Source organism: Channa argus, chromosome 13 (assembly GCF_033026475.1).
Source record: "Channa argus isolate prfri chromosome 13, Channa argus male v1.0, whole genome shotgun sequence".
In the NCBI taxonomy this organism is placed as follows: Eukaryota; Metazoa; Chordata; class Actinopteri; order Anabantiformes; family Channidae; genus Channa; species Channa argus.
The window spans coordinates 7345087-7363803 of record NC_090209.1 but is presented as its reverse complement, the minus strand read 5'-3'; the positions used below and the strand labels follow the sequence as shown (position 1 = coordinate 7363803).

At 38.6% G+C, this 18717-nt stretch overlaps 2 protein-coding genes across 4 annotated transcripts; both read left to right on the top strand.

Annotated features, from left to right (window-relative positions):
• The first annotated feature begins 666 nt into the window (after positions 1 to 666).
• Positions 667 to 13067, top strand: LOC137139960 (forkhead box protein P1-B-like). 3 transcript variants are annotated; one of them, XM_067527926.1, is made up of 16 exons: positions 667 to 791; positions 3241 to 3378; positions 6923 to 7060; positions 7149 to 7235; positions 8330 to 8450; positions 8557 to 8662; positions 8826 to 8933; positions 9207 to 9294; positions 9656 to 9733; positions 9827 to 10022; positions 10143 to 10219; positions 10366 to 10467; positions 10627 to 10754; positions 11698 to 11749; positions 11921 to 12087; positions 12215 to 13067. In XM_067527926.1, the coding sequence occupies exons 2-16, from the start codon at positions 3256 to 3258 to the stop codon at positions 12375 to 12377; spliced, it is 1734 nt and encodes a 577-aa protein (XP_067384027.1). In that variant the 5' UTR covers positions 667 to 791; positions 3241 to 3255; the 3' UTR covers positions 12378 to 13067. The 3 variants fall into 3 exon arrangements, with proteins under 3 accessions (XP_067384027.1, XP_067384026.1, XP_067384028.1); XM_067527925.1 differs by having other exon boundaries at positions 7146 to 7235; XM_067527927.1 differs by lacking the exons at positions 667 to 791; positions 3241 to 3378 and adding an exon at positions 5248 to 5259 and having other exon boundaries at positions 7146 to 7235.
• Positions 13068 to 15509: 2442 nt separating this feature from the next.
• Positions 15510 to 18692, top strand: LOC137139909 (2-epi-5-epi-valiolone synthase-like). The gene is made up of 5 exons (XM_067527811.1): positions 15510 to 15740; positions 16399 to 17029; positions 17572 to 17796; positions 17984 to 18236; positions 18490 to 18692. The coding sequence occupies exons 1-5, from the start codon at positions 15634 to 15636 to the stop codon at positions 18576 to 18578; spliced, it is 1305 nt and encodes a 434-aa protein (XP_067383912.1). The 5' UTR covers positions 15510 to 15633; the 3' UTR covers positions 18579 to 18692.
• The last annotated feature ends 25 nt before the right edge of the window (positions 18693 to 18717 follow it).

Here is an 18717-nt window from a genome sequence, read left to right as displayed (position 1 = left end):
AAGTACTTTTTCTACTCACTGTTCCTTAGGAATAACAACCATTATGAGCAGGAAGAAAATGTCTCCCTCTTGTGGTTGTTTGAAGCCTCGTTCTAAAATGATGTTTAAAAGAAGACTACATTTGGCTATAGTTCTTAATGAACTGTAACTATATGTAGGAGTGAATAAATATTAATTTTGCAGGGAGGATCATTATATGCAGCACAACTGCACCATGGCTTTGCCTGTACAATCTGAACATTTGCTGTATGTTAAATAATTGAGTTTTTATGTGACTATGTAATATTTCATAAAAAAAAAAAAAAAAAACTCAAAATCTTATAAAACGTTGAAAGTGTAACTGTTTTTACGAGATTTATACTTTCAGATAACGAGGTCCATTGTTATTTTTGAGCAAAATGTTTCTAGATAGCTACATCAAATTTGTGGGCTAAAATGTTAGTTTATCTAAACGTGACCATGGAAGGTTAATGATAGCTGGACTACTTTAGAGTAACTTGAAAAATCAACAAAAAGCAATAGCGAAATCATGCAAGAATGAATTATAGTTTACTGTAGTTAAGCCAAACCTCCCTTTTCATTTCTAATAAATGATCAGTTTCTTACATTCGATACTATTAAGACGATCTGAAGCAGTCCCGCGTGTGGCATGACGTCACCATTGTTTACTTTTACCGTAGCCACGCCCTCTGTTAGCAACTTGTGGCTAGCTCGGTTCCAAGGAAGACACATCTCCGAGGTCTCTTCTCTAAGACTGTCGAGTCCCAGACTGTCCGTCCGCACACAATTCGGTGAGTACACGTTTTTCTACAGCGCGCCCACAGTCGTTATATGAATATTGAATTTAGCGTTAATTCAATTGTGTTATTAACAGGCAATAAGACGAGAAACGTTTCTTAGATGCTAGCGTGAGGAAAGGCTGCTAGCTTTTGTTACACTGTTAACGCAGCCAAACGCTACATACAAAGTGGGTCGATAACTGGTTTCCAGTCCAGTTAGCACAGGTTATTGAAGATCCGTGTTATCTGCTTCGTTAATATACAGAAGTTTAAAACCTCGTGTTTGCTCCGGATATATGCCAAGCTAAATGCTCCATTCCTCACTGCAAATCTCAGACTGCAGTAGTTGGTGTTAACGGATGTCGTTTTCATTCATATGGCATTAAGCTAACTTACTGAGAAATCGCTTGCCGTGAATGGCAAAACAAACGTTTTCTTAGTGCTTTTATCAGAGGTTGAATAACGTTGAATGACGTTAACGTTAATTCCGATTTTTTTGTGTGTAACGTGTAATCGTTTGCTGAAGTGCTCGGCTGTGTTCAGGAGAACGGTGTAGCTAAGTCAGCGTGGGGGATTTTAATCCAAGCTTCCTAAATGAGCCCCGACTGCAATAACGAAGAACGAATATATAACGTGTCTAACTTTTTTAGTGCTAAGTCTTTCTTAGACGGTTCGACCAGTCATCCGGTTTCTTTTGAAAGCTCCCAGTGACAAGGATCGGATTGAAACCTAGACTGAGGGCGAGACCCCCTATGACAGGTTCAGAGTATCATAAAATACTGACCAACTTTTTCAAGGTCTTAGGATTGTGACTGTAATTTAGTTAATATACTTGGCTGGATAATGGAAACTATAGGGTGGATACGTTTTGTAGTGATATGTTGTTACCTTTTGAAAAATGAACTTGCCGAAATGTTACGTTTAGTCTGTGAACGATTTGAAAATCGTTTCTTCACACTTCTCCAGTATTAAAGCATTTCTAATATAAAAGTATATTTTCAATTGGGTTTTCATTATTAAAGCATCTGTAACCATAGCAATTTTGATTAATAGTTCATGTGTGAAACCAGTTGTCAAAAATATAATCTTATGGGATAGGTGTGTATTGTTTACTTTCTCTTAAGGAAAGGCCTCTTTGCAGTGTTTCCTTTAGATTTATTAAAGCGTGACAGGCACCACTGCTGCAGAGTTGCTCTCTAATGAGAGAGCCTTCATTACAAAAAAATCTTCATGGGCTTATTATTCATCCAATTCTAAAAACTGCTGCAGTGCAGAATGGCTGTTCAGTTACCATAATCTTATAGTATCCAGTTTGGATTTTTTTTGCAATGCCCAATGTAACTAATGTGAAATGAACTCCATATTCAATCTGTTATTCCAACCAAAATCACCCCCGACATCTTCAGAAATGTCTACAGGAAACACAGCCCATTGTCTTCAGAACTTATCCTGATCCTGAAAGCAAAAGTAAACAGAGAAAACTTGGAAACTTAACCAACAGCTGCCTGCTTTGATTAGATATGTTTAAGATTGCAAAAATGCCTTCAGATTTAACCATGTATGTTACAACTTGTCTACGAATGACACATCACCGGATCTAGACCTATTTCATTATTACTATTAGTCACATATAAATGCAGGAAACCCTGAGCATGTTTCTTTTACATTGTTTTGTAGCTTCCTCTTGGTATCTAAGTGTATTTTGGCTAAACCGATTGTTAGATTTAGCCAGATATTGATGTTGATGATCGGTGGTGCCTTACCGATGGAATAACAGCTTTATTTCAGTATGTGAGTTTGATAGTTTGCTAGCCCTAAAAATAATGCAATTAACCTTGAGGCTATATCTGTTTCATTTGAAGCTTTGTGTGTAGGTTTCCATCTGTTCACTTTGTTTGTTTGCCTTCTTTATTTACCTTTGTTTATGCTGCTTAGCTTTTGACTCAAACACTCCCAAGCTGTATACATAAAAGCCTACTTGTGCATTGTACTACCTGCCACAGCCGTTTATCGCACCACCTGGTTAATGGTAAATTGTTCCAGAAGGAAGATATGTTTGCACATAAACACGGACCCAGGGCCCCTGTGTTTACAGTAGTCATGGCAGCATTGGGTTATTCAACAAATAGACCAAGCATGTTCCTCTCTCACTAGTAGACGAGAATGTTTGTCTTGGTGGGTAGAGCTTTAACATTGTAGTTGTTCATTTTTTTTTTTTTTTGCTTTAGCTTTTTACATTAAACACAGTTTCTCTTTCATAGTGAATGACTGCATTATTGGGTAATTTCAGAGGGTACCGGATAATGTTTAACTGTGCATGCAGAATGGACCTCTAATTACCTTGTGAAGTGATAGCTTTATAAAACTATTCAGAAAGTAGTATTCTTGTTGTCTTCTTTTTGTATATCATTATACTGCTGTGCTTCAATCAGTTGTTCTGATTTACACTTTCCTTTCTCAGGCCAGTGAAGTCCAGATGCATGAGTCTGGGTCAGAACCAACAAGCCACGCCATTCCAGCAAGTAAGACAGAGAACGGGAGTCATACTGAGAATGAGAGTCGACTGAGCAGCAGCCAGACTCCTCCAGAGGCACCAAGGGTCAGTCTTTCCCATCTGCATCTGTATAGTACATCACCATTGGTTTAAAGAAAACATGTACCAATATATTTAGTGCTGAGTCTATGCTTTGCTCAAACTGACTGCATTTACATGCACTATGATTAACCAGGTTACTCAGAGAAATCAGCGTTCTTGGGTAATTGGGGAAGTTTAAATGTATTTAAGGAAATACAGCAGACAAGTGCTCTGATTTCTCCTCCACCTCAGACCTGTTTTAGAGGACTGGTTGACAAATTCTAACTTTATATTGACAGAAAATGCTGCTTTCTCACTGTCTTTCTTCTGTTTGGTGTTTTCGTGCTGCTGCAGAAGGACATTGCAGGGACAGGGGCAAACTGTCTGCATTTAAAAAAAAAATCAGCTGTGGAAAGTGACTTATTAAGGCACTTTATGTTAGTTTTATTTTTTTGTCAGAGTTTGTGGGAACTTTGATTTGAAAAGGAGGCCTCATTGAGGTCTCCCTCATTCAGCCTTTCGCTACCCTGGAGTCCTACTGTATGTTATGCACATGCGCTGTTGGAGAAAGCTGAAGGTGTACCTGCCTACAAGCATACATGGCTGAGAAGTTGGCATTCTACAAGGGAAGTCTACCAGTTAAGAAATCAGCTGTTCTGAGAAAGCTGACTGTAACCCGATTACTTAAATTCATGTAAATTCACTGACAGTGAAATGGTTGCCTGATGTGTCATCAAATTGTTCAACATGAAACCTGTAGTGTTGAGAGTTGATTAGATGTTTAAGTAGTTTGTAAGCAGAAAGCCATGTATTTCTTTTTTGCATCTTTTTACATTTAAACATTTGGTACTTATCTTTTCACTTTTGACTGATGGAACAAAAGGTCATTAAACTGTTGCCTTGGCCTTAAATGGTAATTTCAGGAACGACATCCGACGTAAATACTGTGCCGCTGTGGCGACCCTGGACTCACAGGATAAGCAAAACAAAAATAAAAGATATCATTAATGTTGTCCTAATCTTTATAACCATTATTATTATTCTTCCGTACATTGTTTGGCACCTGACTACTTTGGCATAGTTTCAGCTAGAAACACCATTCAAACCTCATATCATTTAATCTATGAAGGAAATTATTGCTTGATCTTTAATATCTTTTATACATTTTAAGATTTTTATACTTTATACTATATGACGATACCAATGACATCATCAATGACGTTACATAATTGCCTTTGAAGTATTAAGAGCTTACTGGCTTTGATGTTTGCCTAACCAGTATTAAGGAAGCGTCATTTTGTTTCAGCTACTTCAGCAAAAACAGTTGAAAATCCTTTCAGCGTCGAAGCATTTAAGTGTTCTTTTTTTTTTATTTACGGAAATGTTTGATTTTAGTGCTGCAAAGGTGCGTTGCAATTAATGCAGCTGCTTTTACTTCAGCTAAGCCTTCTGTTACATTAACATTCGGAGCGTCTACATTCATCTTCATCCTTCCCCTTTACATAAACATTGGTAAATGATAACACCATACTGAGAGCTGATGGCTTATTGTGAGGTTGTTTGTTGTGTTGTTATTCTTATTCTTATTTTTTTTTTTACACGTAAAGGCATCCCTGAAGCTTACACTTTCACTGTCTCACTTTCTCCAAAGTGCTGTGTTTTTTATTTATGCTGAATGGAAGCACAGGGATGGGGGAAGGTTGTACTGTTTTTAAACAGGAGGGAGAGCACAGCTCATGCTGGGCGGGGGGAGCAGTGTCTTATTGTTAGTGTTGTTTATGCTCACATTGTGTAGGCTAGCAAGGTTCTGTTAGCTTGTCAGGCACTGTTGTTATTGCTGATGGATGATTTTTTTTTTATTATTTTTTTTTGTGCCCAGACTGACTTTTCAGTGGAGACTACCAGGTTTGTTAAATGGATTTTGTTTGATTAGATTTATATTTATGTTAAGTCTTTATTTGAGTTTTCAACAAGTTATGTGGTTTTCTAAATGCTACTCTTACTTGGGCCACACCCATCAGGGCATGTTAGTAAGTGTTAACTCAGAAAAGGGAAGGCATATTGTGTTTGTTTTTCAGCAAGTTTTTAGCATTTCTATTTGCTGTCAGTCATCTCAGAGTTCACAAGACCAGTCTTGCGGGAACAGATCTGTGTTTACACTCAGTTGCTCACTGGTATGACTTTCAACAATAACAACAACAGAAGATGTTTAGACTTGCTGGCTGCCATGGCAACAGGGATTAGGCAAAGGCTGTTGCTGTGTTGATGGTGTCCACAGAAAAATAGAGGGGCCAGCTGGCTCTGTCTGTGGGATAGACCTGTTTTCATTGCTTTGGTGGCCACCTCTGCAGCATTGAATTTCATAAGGAAAGGACAAACTCAGAAAGAAGTCATCCGTTATTGTTAGCCCCAAAGCCTGTGTGAAATTCACTGTCAGTTTGTTTACTCGATTCAAAACAGACTCTGCCTTGGAGAGAAATGTTTGTTTGTGGTTCAGACCTTAATTAAAATACGATTCTCAAATTCTGTTTTCGTAAACAGGCTCTGTATGCTTTTTATTCATTATTTATATCTCTGTGCAATTTTGATTACTCTGTTTATGTTTACTGTAAACATCCCTTGAGCTGTGAAGCTTGACAAGTGAGGGGGGAGGTTTGGTAATTGCTGCATCCCTAGCAGAGGATGTTGTTGTTGGTTGTTGTTGTTTTTGTGGTTACTGGTTGTTGTTTTGATGGAGCTCTTAATTCCCCAAAGCCATCCAGTGTTGTTGTTGTTTGTGCTCATTTTTAGCTGGAATGGCAGTAGTTCAGTTTGCTCAACTGACTGCTAATGCTGAAATAACAAGTAAGTACTGTGAGTAGCTTTTTATTTCTAGTAGGCCTAGTTGTAGAGTTATAGTCATTTGTCAAATACTTGATAGATTGAAAACAAAGCTAATTTCATGCGTCGGATAACAGTTTTGGTCATCTTTTAAACCATAATGTCAGATCGCTATTGGCTCCAGTTTCACAAATGTTAAAATTTTCATTCTTTGCTTTGTCACACATGAGAGTAAAGTAAATATTGCATGGTTTGGACTATTTGCATGACAAAACAAGAAACCGTAGACTTCATCTTGGGTTGGCTGGGTTACAACAAGCAATTTTTGTTGCCATTTTCTGGTGTTAATAGACAGACAAACAATTGATTAACCACCAAATAATTGACAGATTTAATCACAGCTACAAGGAAAAAAGGATGCATTAATACTAATTATACTGTCCTTTGCTATTTTTATATACAATTCAATTCTAAAGTCTAATTCTTGCTAATCTTGTTAGAAAGCCTCTTAGAAACTCTGTTACATGTAAAGAGATATGACGGCGACTCTCATAATCCCCTACCATGATTGAACATATGCAGTTTCTCATTTACATGTAAACATACCTGTTGTTTTCACTGGAATGCAGTCCCAATAGATTAAATATAATTGGCAGGTACACACAAACACGCTAAGAATAGCCTACATGTTATATTTCTCTTTTTTCCTAGCATAGATTTGAACTTGATGTTGTTTTGGACGATGCAGGTTCCTGCCACTTTGTCCATGATGACCCCACCAGCAGAGGCACCGCAGCAGCTGCAGCAGACACCACAGCAGCAGGTCCTCAGTCCTCACCAACTCCAGGCCCTTCTCCAGCAGCAGAAAGCACTCATGTTACACCAGGTAAGGTTTGCTTGGAAAAGTGATGTATTCGTCCATGTCCATGTTGGTTTTATTTTGCTAAACTGAACGTTTACCATTTTTGCAGCAGCAAATTCAAGAAGTCTTCAAGAATCAACAAGACCAGTTAAATATACAGCTGCTTCAGCAGAAGAATGCTGGGATTGTAAGCCAAGAGGTAACTAACCCTTTGTAGCATCATTTTTATTATCAGAACAACATGTTTGGTCATTAAAGTGAAACATTATACTTCAAGATACTTCAAGAATAATCCGTTCCCATATTGGGGACAAACCTTAGTTCAGTAATACTAAAGGTTAAATAATAGAATAACTAACCCTAAAATTACTGTAATTATAATAATTTTGTTGCACAGACTGGAATATTACTGTAAGAATGTCTGATCTCTGACAACAAGGACTAACATGTTCTGGGCTCTACTTGGTGTGTAAGTAAAATAAAAGCACCCGAGGGTGAAACTGTAACAGTAACAGATGTGGATTTCATAGGATGTGGTTTTAACTGAGCAAAGCACTCATTTATTAAAAAAAAAAATTCTAATTCCTCTGAAAGCTGCATGGATCTTTTCCAAGTGCTTACAGTGAGATCACGTGTTCATAAACTACATGTTGCTCTGTCTCGTACTTCCTGACTTGTGGACTTGTTAACATTTAGCTGTCTGTTAAAGTTATTTTTGTTTTGTGTGTAAAAATGGCTAAAAGACATTACACTTAATTTATGTCTGCTTATGATGTCATCAGTCTTGGATGTCTCCCATTGTAAATCTCTCCATTCAATTGCATCTTACGTGTAATTACTTTTGACTATTAACGGGAAATCATAATGCAAGTTGGGACTTGGCTGATTGCACAGGGCAGCAGTGTGAAATGACAGCGATGTAGTTTTTGTCCATTTAGGTAAAACAGAAAGGCATTTCTTCTATAAAGTCTGCTGTACAAGCAAATGGAGTAAAGGTGATAGTTTTTCTGTCCACATTGTTTTATGAACTCATAATATTATGATAAAAATAAAAAGCATCAGAACTTGTGTCACAGCTCAAATGGAGGGTTTGTTTTAACAACAGTAAGTGAATTCATTATCTTTAAGCTGGGTGGTTGGCAGCACCTGGTATAGTTGCACCATTAGTACCTGTGGTAGTCTTAGGCATTCTGTGTAATCTATAGCATTTATTTTATTCTGATATGGATTTCTGTTAATTGAGCATCTTTTGGTTTGGGATATGGGTAAAAACTGGCTCACCTTCTGTCACAGCTGACAGCTCAGCAGATTGCCATCCAGCAGCAGCTCCTTCAGATGCAGCAGCAGCATCTTCTCAACCTGCAGAGGCAAGGCCTGCTGTCTGTTCTTCCCACCAGCCCCTCTGCGGCTCCAGGTGAGCCATCTTACAGTTGTAACGGCATTGCTCTGGCCTCTTGTCCTCTTTCTATTTGTGTTACTATTTTGAGTAAAAGCTGTATATTTATATTTTAACATTTCAGGTTGTGAGAATGGTAGCATCTTGTCCACTGGTGGAGACACCAGAGAGTCTTCCAGTCAACATTCTACCGCCAACAGTCATCACACACTCCTGAAAAGGAAAGAAAGGTGCTTCAGAAGTGTAATCATAGGAATTCAAACTAAACATTTATTTAACTTACAGCAATTTAAAAATGTAGACTGTACTGTGCCAAGCTTAGTTGCTACATAACATGTTTTTATCACGCTTGAGCTGAGCTCCATCGTTGGTTGACTGTTGTATCTGTTACAGTGGCTCACTGGATGAAAACACACAGAATAGCCATCCTTTGTATGGCAATGGCATGTGTAAATGGCCTGGGTGTGAGACCGTCTTTGGAGACTTCCAGGCATTTCTCAAGTGAGTGTGAGACTTTGCACATTTACTAAATCTTCTATTGGCATGTGCAGTGGTACACATGCCACACAAAGTAAATATGTATGAAAAATATACATATAATCTGTATTTTGCACATGAACCACTAATATATTTACAGCTTTAAATGGGTATTTTTATTTTTCCTAGTTGAATTGTACTTATTATTTTTTTTTTTTTGCATGAGAATTAATTGCAGTAGATGATTTTTGTTTGCTCTATAAACCTTGTAATGAATTTGAATTTGTTTGCCTGCAGACATTTGAACAATGAACATACACTGGATGACAAGAGTACAGCACAGTGTCGTGTGCAGATGCAGGTTGTTCAGCAGTTGGAATTGCAGGTATGGATCATTTATTTTCATATAATTGACAGCGCCTGTTTAATGAATTAACAGCTGTTTATTATTACAAACATTACTTAGCCATTGCTCAACAGAGTGAGGTATAGAAATCTTTTTAAAAACTACTGAGAGGCAAATTGTGTTTTTTTTTCTTCTTCTTTTTATTAACTCTTGACAGCGATGTTTGCAGTGGTGTGTTTTCACACCAGGCCTATAAACAGAAGTGATGTCTTTAGATAATTACACTTTTCAGGATGCCAGAAAAGAAGTAGTTCCCACACCGACTATCTTTTCGTCATTGAACACAATCTGTGAATTCACCAGCTCTCAACTTCTATTTCTGTCTTCTCACCTAACACAGCTGAAGAAGGACAAAGAACGGCTGCAAGCTATGATGGCTCATCTCAAGTCCTCTGAACCCAAACCAGCAGCACAGCCGGTAAGTACGTGCCATGACTGTCTCCTTCAATTAAGATAAATATTGTTTTGCCTGTAGTCAGACTGATGTTTTCCTGCTTCATTTTTTTTCCAGGTGAATCTGGTGGCTAATGCATCCTTCTCTCAGGCAACATTGCCCAAAGGCCCTGCACCTATGAGCTTGTCTCAGAGTGCCACGGCACCATCTACACCCCTGACACCACTCTCTGAATCCCCTTCAGTCTTCACTCCCAATAGCATGTTCACTGGAACCCCTGTACGGAGACGCTACAGCCGCTCTGTCAGCCAAGGTGATGACTTATAACTCAATTAACTGATATTCTATTATCGAAGTATTTTTCTGCTAAGATTCATAGTTTCATAATTGTTTATATAAATGGAATAAAACTGCTTGAAATGTCTTTCCACAGATATTGTTGATAATAAGGAGTTCTACTTGAGCACAGAAGTTAGACCTCCATTTACATATGCCTCTCTCATTAGACAGGTAACGTTTAACTTGATATTAAAATGCTATGAGAAAATCTAAATCCACATTTGTACCTGTCAGGGTTGGATGACCAAAAGTAAATGAAGCAGATCTGCATCTTTTATTGTTTCTAGTAAAGCATACACACTTTTCTTCTCTTTCAGGCAATATTCGAATCACCTCGCAATCAGCTGACATTAAATGAAATCTACAACTGGTTCACAAGAAACTTTGCATATTTTAGGCGTAATGCAGCTACCTGGAAGGTATTGACTGCCAGATCGTAAAAATCATTGTAATATAATGTAATATAATATAACAGTGTGTTGGAAATGTTCACTCTTATTTACATTTATTTTTATTGTAACCACATAAATGCTAATTCAGTGCTTCAGATGTATTCAATTGCTATTTGTATCTTCTAGAATGCTGTCAGACACAACCTCAGCCTCCATAAATGCTTTGTTCGTTTGGAGAATGTGAAGGGAGCTGTATGGACCGTAGATGAGATTGAGTTCCATAGACGAAGGCCCCAGAAGACTGCTGGAAATGTGTATGTACATCTGGACATGAAGCCAAAAGCCTGGGCTTTAATATATGACTAGAATTCAGATACCCGTCAGTATTTGACCTTGTAGCTACATCTCATAAATACACACAATGTTTACTGTAAACAAGGTTCCAGGTTCAAGGCTCGGCTGTGCTCCCAAGATAACATTTGGCATGTTATCTCATTTTTTCAGTTGTCCGTGCACATGTGCCCCACCTACATAAAACGAAAAATAACTTACAAAATGGTTAAAGGAGAGAAGAAGGACATCTGACCATTGCTTTTTAACATTTGAACACAGTAATATTTAGTTGGACAAGGGCCCAGTTAACCTTTAATAATTACTGTATACGTGATATTAGCCTTGCAGGTTCAGGAATAATGATCCTGTCTGCAGAGGCCATCACATAATCAAACTTTGTAAAACATGATTTTGTGAACTAGTGCCACATCTGTTGTTGTTTGCATAATACTTCAAGCCAAACATAGACTTTAACACAGAGTTGACCACTCCCCTTGTTAAACCACTATCAGCAATCAAAAATGTCATCAGATAGTTTAATTTTTAGTTTGTCAAGTTTTGCAATGATGACTCAAACTCTTGTGTGGGTTTCATTAAACAAACAGCCCTGGAGCTACAGTGTGTACATTGGCAAGTAACTTTTGCCACGCCTGTCAAATTTGCCATTATAGCCCAGCTCATAAGTAGTTTTTATTGAAGCCAGTGGTAGAATTATTGTTTTTCAGTCATTTTGCTGAAGCAGTTGGCACTTGACTTCAGAAGGGGTAAACAAATGATTAAGCTTGTTGCACATTTAGTCAGCTACAGCTGGCTAATGTTAACATTAGAAGTTGGTTCACACTATCGGACGCATATCTTGTGTTGTTCAGATGTTGATGCTACTGTAAATGATTTTCAACTTGCTCACATATTTATGTACAACAGATCTCTGCTGAAGAACTCCCAGAACCAGAGCCTAGCTGGGTCTGCTCATCAGGTAAGGGATGGCTGATATTTCAGGCTCTATGTTTAGTTAACATGTTGTATGTAATGTGTGGCTGTTGCAGTGGGCAAACTAAGGTAACATTTGACAGTGATGTGTCTGATAGCCATGTAATACTATACCATGTAGAGTTATAAATTCAACAACTGTCAATTTGTATTTCAGCGTGTGGGTCTAGATGGCAACAGCTCACTTCACAACCCAGCCTCTTTGGGCAGCATCCCATTGCACTCTTTGCCTCATGTTCTCCAGGAGCAGATGAATGGAGCCCTTGCTAATGGATCTGGATACCAAAGTGACAGCAGTGCAACACAGTCCCCTCCACAAGCTTTGTAAGGGTCATCTCCAGAGTCATGTTCCCAGATCTAGTGGATGTGATTCTGCTGTGATTTACTGTATGTGATAACAAGTCCAGTTCATTTATACAGTTCCTTTCTTTCTTGACTTTTATCACACCAGCATTAAAGAGGAGCAGGAGGATGAGGAGATATGTGAAAATTATCCTTATGAATCACCAGAGAGCACAGACGAGCATGGCCACAGTCCAGAGATGAACCAAGATGAAGATCACGGCAGCCCGCAGAGACCCAGCCTTCATCTTGATCGTGTGCCTTCTCTCTGACTATGACATTCAAGTTGTCCACAGCAAGGCCGTCTCACTCACAGCCTCGCTGTCCGACATTGTATTCCAGCAAACAAAAGTTTCATCTACATAACCAAACACTCAGATCTGATAGGATTTTTTTCCACATTTAGCAGCCTTTCTTGTCTTTTTTGTTTTTTTGTTTTTTTTTTTAGATTGCTTTTAATCTAGCTCTTAATTCTTTCTGTGTAGTAGAGTGAGATCACAAACACACATTTGTGAAACTGCCTGTTTATGATTTTGCTTATTTTATATATCTGCACACAGAAGGACCATGATGAACAGAGAAACCAAAGGAAAGAGAACATTGATAGTTAGCACTTCACAATGAAAAGATTCTCCCCTTTGTAGCTACTATGCTATGCTGGGGCCTCACTACCTAATTTTATTTTAGTAGTTGTATGAAAATTTGTAGAGGAAGTAAAGAAAACGTTGCTTAAAGGAATGAAAATGTTCACTGCCAACATGATCTGATATATTTGTATTTTAAGTATAATCAGTTGATTAAAAGATTATGAATCTTCTTTATACTTGTTGGTGTTTCACCACTTCCATGAACATTGTTGAATTTTGCTCTAACTGAGCTTGTAAGAGTAGATACTGTAGATTTACCATTATTGTAAAACAATGCATCTCTATGAATAATAAATACTTCATGGTAAATGTGAATACTTTGTGTCATTGATATATTTTTTCTGCCTTGGTGATAACTGTTCATCATTGTTTCAGATGATGAAATGATGATTTCTTATGAAAGAAACCGCAAATGAAACCTGTGGTGTCTGCAGGTGTGGTTTCCAAACCCACTGTCATGTCAGAGTCACTGATGGGTAATAAATGTTGGTGAGATAATTTTATGTAAGTCATGTCATGACTTGCTCAATCTAGCAGGTGATAAATGGCTTAGATTGTCTTACAATTGACGTAAGGTAAATAGATCTATGCATTATGCCATCACAGATTACTTGAACTTCCTGGTTGGTGGGTATCGATCGCTGCTGTGTGCTCAGAGGCATGAACGTTTCAGATGTTAAGGGTCAATGTGCTGGATGAATAACCAAACAGATAATCTAGAAAGCAAATTCCAACCATCTTAGTCAAGTAAATAAATTTTTATACAATTACACTTAATAATAGAATATTTCACTACACGCTGCGTGTACATGGTGCTGTAAATAATTATAACTGCCTCAGTGTGGCAGAAATATAATCGATTCTGGTTTCCAGTTTGGTTTTTCACCAATAATGTTTGTGCCTTCAGCCCATCTAGAAAGAGAATGGGTGAGGGGGTACGCAAACAAAATGCAAGAGTGAGAATTGGACAAGATGGACACTAATCCCAGCTTCCATGATCCAATGGGTGAAAGTGAATAGGGTGGATCCAGCTTCCCCATGTGTCCCAGCAAGTTTAACAGCAGCACCAGGAGTCATTTCTCCTCTGATGATTCATACCAGCCTGACAGTGGAGGTATTGGTAAACCCACTTGATGCAATTAAAAAGAAAAACCCATAAACTCTGGTGTTAATTATTTACAACATTACACTAGATGACATTTTTAGAGGGTTTTTCACACCAAACTATTTGCATCTGTCTACACTTTCTTCTACCAGATGACTGCAGCACTCCTGCCTGTCTGCATTGTCATTTCCATGACTTAATGCCCCTGCTACTGGAAACATGTGAGAGGGCAGTGGGCCACTGTTTTTCCTTATACAGACGTGGAGTCCAGTGAGAGGGATGAGCAGGGAATGGACAACTGCAATTATGAGCTGGAATTGGACTGTAGCTCCTGTCACGAGGCAGGAGAACTTGTAGAGCAAGCCGCGGAGATATCAGAGGTTTGCTGGCTGCTTTGATTGTTTGCTGCATGTCTTCCCTCCACCTCTGACCTTTGAACACAATGAGTTCTCTTCAAGGAAAAAAAAATTATAGATTTTTAAAAACTTAAATATTAGGCAAACAGCACCACTGTCTTGTCATGCCTGTGCTGCATATTGAAATGTACTGTATGAAAGATATAGCATGCATTTATATAAAGTTTATATGTAAAACGTAAATTAAACAGAATGCAATAATTTGCAAATCTAATTAACCCCTATTTTATTCACAGTAGAACATAAACAACATATTGGATGTTAAAACTGAGGCACTTTACTATTTCATGAAAGATATTAGCTAATTTTGAATTTGATGGCAGCAACAAACCTGTTGACACATCAAAACTCAACACACAAACTCCAACAAAAGGCTGGAAAAGTAATGGCTGCAAATGAAAAACAAATGGAGGAGCATTTGACAACAAATTAGGTTAATTGGCAGCAGGTCAGTAACGACTGGGTATAAAAGGAGCATTTCAGAGAGACGGAGCCTCTTGAGTGTAAAGATGGGCAGAGGTTCACGAATCTGTGACAAACTGCCTCTGGACATCACTGCATGGGCTCAGGAACACTTCCAGAGATCAGTGTCTGTGAATACGGTTTGCTGTGGAATCCACAAGTTAAAGCTGTATCATGCAAAGAAGAAGCCATATGTGAACATGATCCAGGAATGCTGGGCTGTTCTCTGAGCCAAAGCTCATTTAAAATAATCTGAGGCAAAATGGAAAACTGTGGTGCTGAACTGGGCTGCCTGCATTCCAGACCTTTCACCAATAGAAGATATCTGGTGCATCATAAAACAAAAAATCCAGCAACAAAGGACCAGGACTGTGGAAGAGCTAGAATGCTGCATCAGGCAAGATTAGCACAACATTCCTCTCGTTAACCTCCAAAAACTGGTCTCCACACCTCCAAGACATTTACAAACAGTTGTTAAAAGAAGAGGGGAGGAGACACAATGGTAAAAATCACCCTGTTCCAACTTTTTTGAGATGTGTTGCTGCCTTCAAATTCACAATAAGCTAATACTTTCCATTAAATAGTAAAAATTCTGTTTCAACATCTGATATGTAGTAAATGTTCTATTGTGAATAAAATATGGATTGATGCGATTTGCAAATAATTGCATTCTACCTGTATTTACGTTTAACAAATTGTCCCAACTTTTTTGGAAGTAGCATTGTATATGTGTGTATGTATATGTGTCAGCCTCTGCATTTGTTGTTATGCTTACCCTCAGCCCCCTGAGTCAAGGAAGCCAAGTGTGAGCACAGATATGTTTGTGGAGCCACGGTCACGTTCTTTTTGGCGACATCCTTGAAGCACGACGGCACAGGCAGGTTGGTACTCGGGGAGCATGATTTCTAATAGCTCAAAGTTTAGTTTGGTCCAAGTGAGAGGAACGTGGATCAGACAAGCTGAGCAGCACCGACTGGCAGAAGGAAAGGTGTCAGAGGCTAAAATGTGAGTACTGCATGTAAAGAAACTGATAAACTGCTAATAAAAAAGTTTTTTAAAGAATAAATACTGTAATATGTAATATTAACGGGTACAAAATAAAATAATTCAATTAGGCTGTAATAAAAACAACCGATAAAAACCATACATGCTTTACTAAGGAAGCTCTTTTCAATTATGGTTTCAACTGTATGTGCACATGCTCTACAGAGTGGGGGGAGGTGAAATATCATTCTATTTTAAGTTCACGCCTCTCATGGCAAATATGTACAGTAGCAAAAGAAGAACTATTTAGATGCTATAACATTACACCTTAACGATAACTATTATTAGTAAAAGTCCTACTTTGTACATTTTCCTTAGTCATTTTAGTGAAAGTCTAAAATTATACACAAAGTACTGTTATACAACTACTGTGGTAGTTCAAACTACAATAATGCATTAAGTTTAGAACAGCATTCGAATGTAAAATGTTGATTAGTACATGATCGAAACGCCTAAGTAAACATACCTAAAAAGTAATAGTAAAAATATAAGTTACAAGAATTTCAGCAGGTTTTTCTTTTAGTCTCAACAACTAAGCACTGAATCAAACTCTGAACTGGATCTACAACATAACCTGTTTTTTTTTTCCATTTGTTGCTTTATTGTTAATCATTTTCAGCTATGAAAATAAGTCCGAACATGGAGTTTCCTGGACCGTGGTGAGCCCCATCGTTTTCACCTACAGAGTCATTCAGTGCCAAAACCTGCTGGATCCCACTAATGACACATTGCTCTGGGGTCATTTAGGAAAAGAAGAACTTAAGGGCACAATGGATAACTCCAAACCTGTCAAACGCATTGTAGTGATTGATGAAACTGTGAATCAGCTGTATGGTTCCCAGGTTACTCACTACCTTGAGGCCAGAAATGTTGTTCACAAGATTCTCTCTCTGCCCACCACCGAAGAGAACAAGGGTCTGGAGTTAGTAACCAAGATCCTGGAGGACATTCATAAGTTTGGTATTGACAGGCGCTCTGAACCAATCATAGCCATTGGTGGGGGGGTTTGTCTGGATGTGGTGGGCTTGGCAGCATCTCTCTATCGCCGTAGGACTCCATATATTCGAGTGCCCACCACTTTACTCTCCTACATTGATGCCAGTGTGGGGGCAAAGACAGGGGTCAACTTTGCTGGTGGGAAAAACAAGCTGGGAAGTTACGTCCCACCCGTGGCAACGTTTTTAGATCGTTCATTCTTCCAAACGCTGCCACCACGTCAGATCTCTAACGGAATGGCTGAGATGTTGAAGGTGCTTGTTGATGCACGATTAACGGTCGAGAGTGATCTTCCTCGTGTTAGTGCATGTGGTGACCCATTAATAAACAAGTGTGCGAAATATGTTTTCACGCTGACTTCTTGATGCTGAGAAAAAGACTGTGCATGGTAATTTGGCTGCAAGCAGAAAGCAGCACATGGGCTCTGGAATTTGACAGTTACACTAAAAACAACCTTGCACCTATAAGCTACAGTATGTTGAAATGTATGAATAAGGTTTTGATTTTGAACACAAAATAGTAAATTGTTAGAACTCAAACCATATAGTAATTTGTGTGCACAAAGTCCATCTTGTTCATACGTTTTAAAAACATAGTGCCCCATAATGATTGTGAAGTTTTGTACTGGAAACACAGGCTAAATACAACTAATGGAATCATCGTATGACTGAGAACTTATATTTACTGCAACAATATACATTGTAAAACCTTACGCATGTGATTTTAATTTTTTAGTATTAGGGCATTCACATTGCAGTTCACAATAGGTCATTGTAATTCTCCAACCAAACTTTAGATGGCTCTGATGAAGCACAGAGGCCTGTTTGAGCTGCTGGAAGCTGAAGGCAGGAAGATGCTGCACTCCAAGCTGCAGTCCTGCTCAGAACAGGAAGACAGTGCGGCAGCATCGACCCGCATCGCCATAGAGACCATGCTGGAGGAACTGGCTCCTAACTTGTGGGAGGATGATCTGGACAGGCTGGTGGATTTTGGTCACCTCATCAGCCCTGAATTAGAAATGGTCAAGAAGTAGTTTCCACTGTATTTATTTACAGAATGGACACGAAGAGTCTCAGAACGTCTTAAGTCTGTAAACTGTGTGGGAGCTTCTTTTATTGATTATTGATTGGCCTAGTGAAGAATATAAAGATTTTACATTTATGGCACATTTTAAAGTATGACCATTTCCATCTTTTCTGACTGCACAGACTGTGTTGCCGGCTTTACTTCACGGTGAAGCAGTCAACATCGACATGTCCTTCATGGTGTATGTGGCCCACCAGAGGGGGCTGCTGACCGCTGATGAGAAGTACCGAATCATTCAGTGCATGCTGGCCTTGGAGTTGCCAGTGTGGCATCAAGACTGCACCCTGGCCCTGGTGCAGAAATCCCTCAGTGAGCGTCTCAGGCACTCGGCAGGCTCTCTGAGGATGCCCCTCCCCACAGGACTGGGATGTGCAGGTATAATGATGAAATATAAAACCTGTTGACAATGTTTTGCTCCTTTGAGCTTAGTAAATACAATTCAAATGTAATGTAAGCAGTGGTGGAAAGTGACTAGGAGCAGTCTGGAGTGGTGGTTAGATAAAACTGAACAAAATCTGACTTTTTTACTGACCGTGTTCTAATATTTTTTTACTTTAACTAAAGGATCTGAATGCTTGCTCCACATCTCCACATAAAATAATCTATTTTGCTTTTTTTTATATTATAGAAATCTTTCACGACATGATTGAGGATAGCATCCTTTGCCAAGTTTACCACAAATGGACTGATGAACTTGCTTCTTCTGGGAACAAATGAAAACAATAACTGTTATAACCATAATAAATGCTTCCAAACACACTATAATGTAATTATGAGCAGATATTATTGGGTCTTCGGGTTTGTCATCAGCCAGTTATGATTACGCAATCATAACTACGCAATACAATACAATATC

Excerpts from the sequence above, each read along its gene's own strand:
- LOC137139960 (XM_067527925.1), top strand. The coding sequence starts at position 3,256 with ATGCATGAGTCTGGGTCAGAACCAACAAGCCACGCCATTCCAGCAAGT. Across the intron at positions 10,220-10,365 it reads ATGCCTCTCTCATTAGACAG|GCAATATTCGAATCACCTCG; the intron begins GTAACGTTTAAC and ends CTTCTCTTTCAG. Across the intron at positions 12,088-12,214 it reads CAGTCCCCTCCACAAGCTTT|CATTAAAGAGGAGCAGGAGG; the intron begins GTAAGGGTCATC and ends TTATCACACCAG.
- LOC137139909 (XM_067527811.1), top strand. The coding sequence starts at position 15,634 with ATGATTTCTAATAGCTCAAAGTTTAGTTTGGTCCAAGTGAGAGGAACG. Across the intron at positions 17,030-17,571 it reads GAATGGCTGAGATGTTGAAG|ATGGCTCTGATGAAGCACAG; the intron begins GTGCTTGTTGAT and ends ACCAAACTTTAG. Across the intron at positions 17,797-17,983 it reads TCAGCCCTGAATTAGAAATG|ACTGTGTTGCCGGCTTTACT; the intron begins GTCAAGAAGTAG and ends CTGACTGCACAG.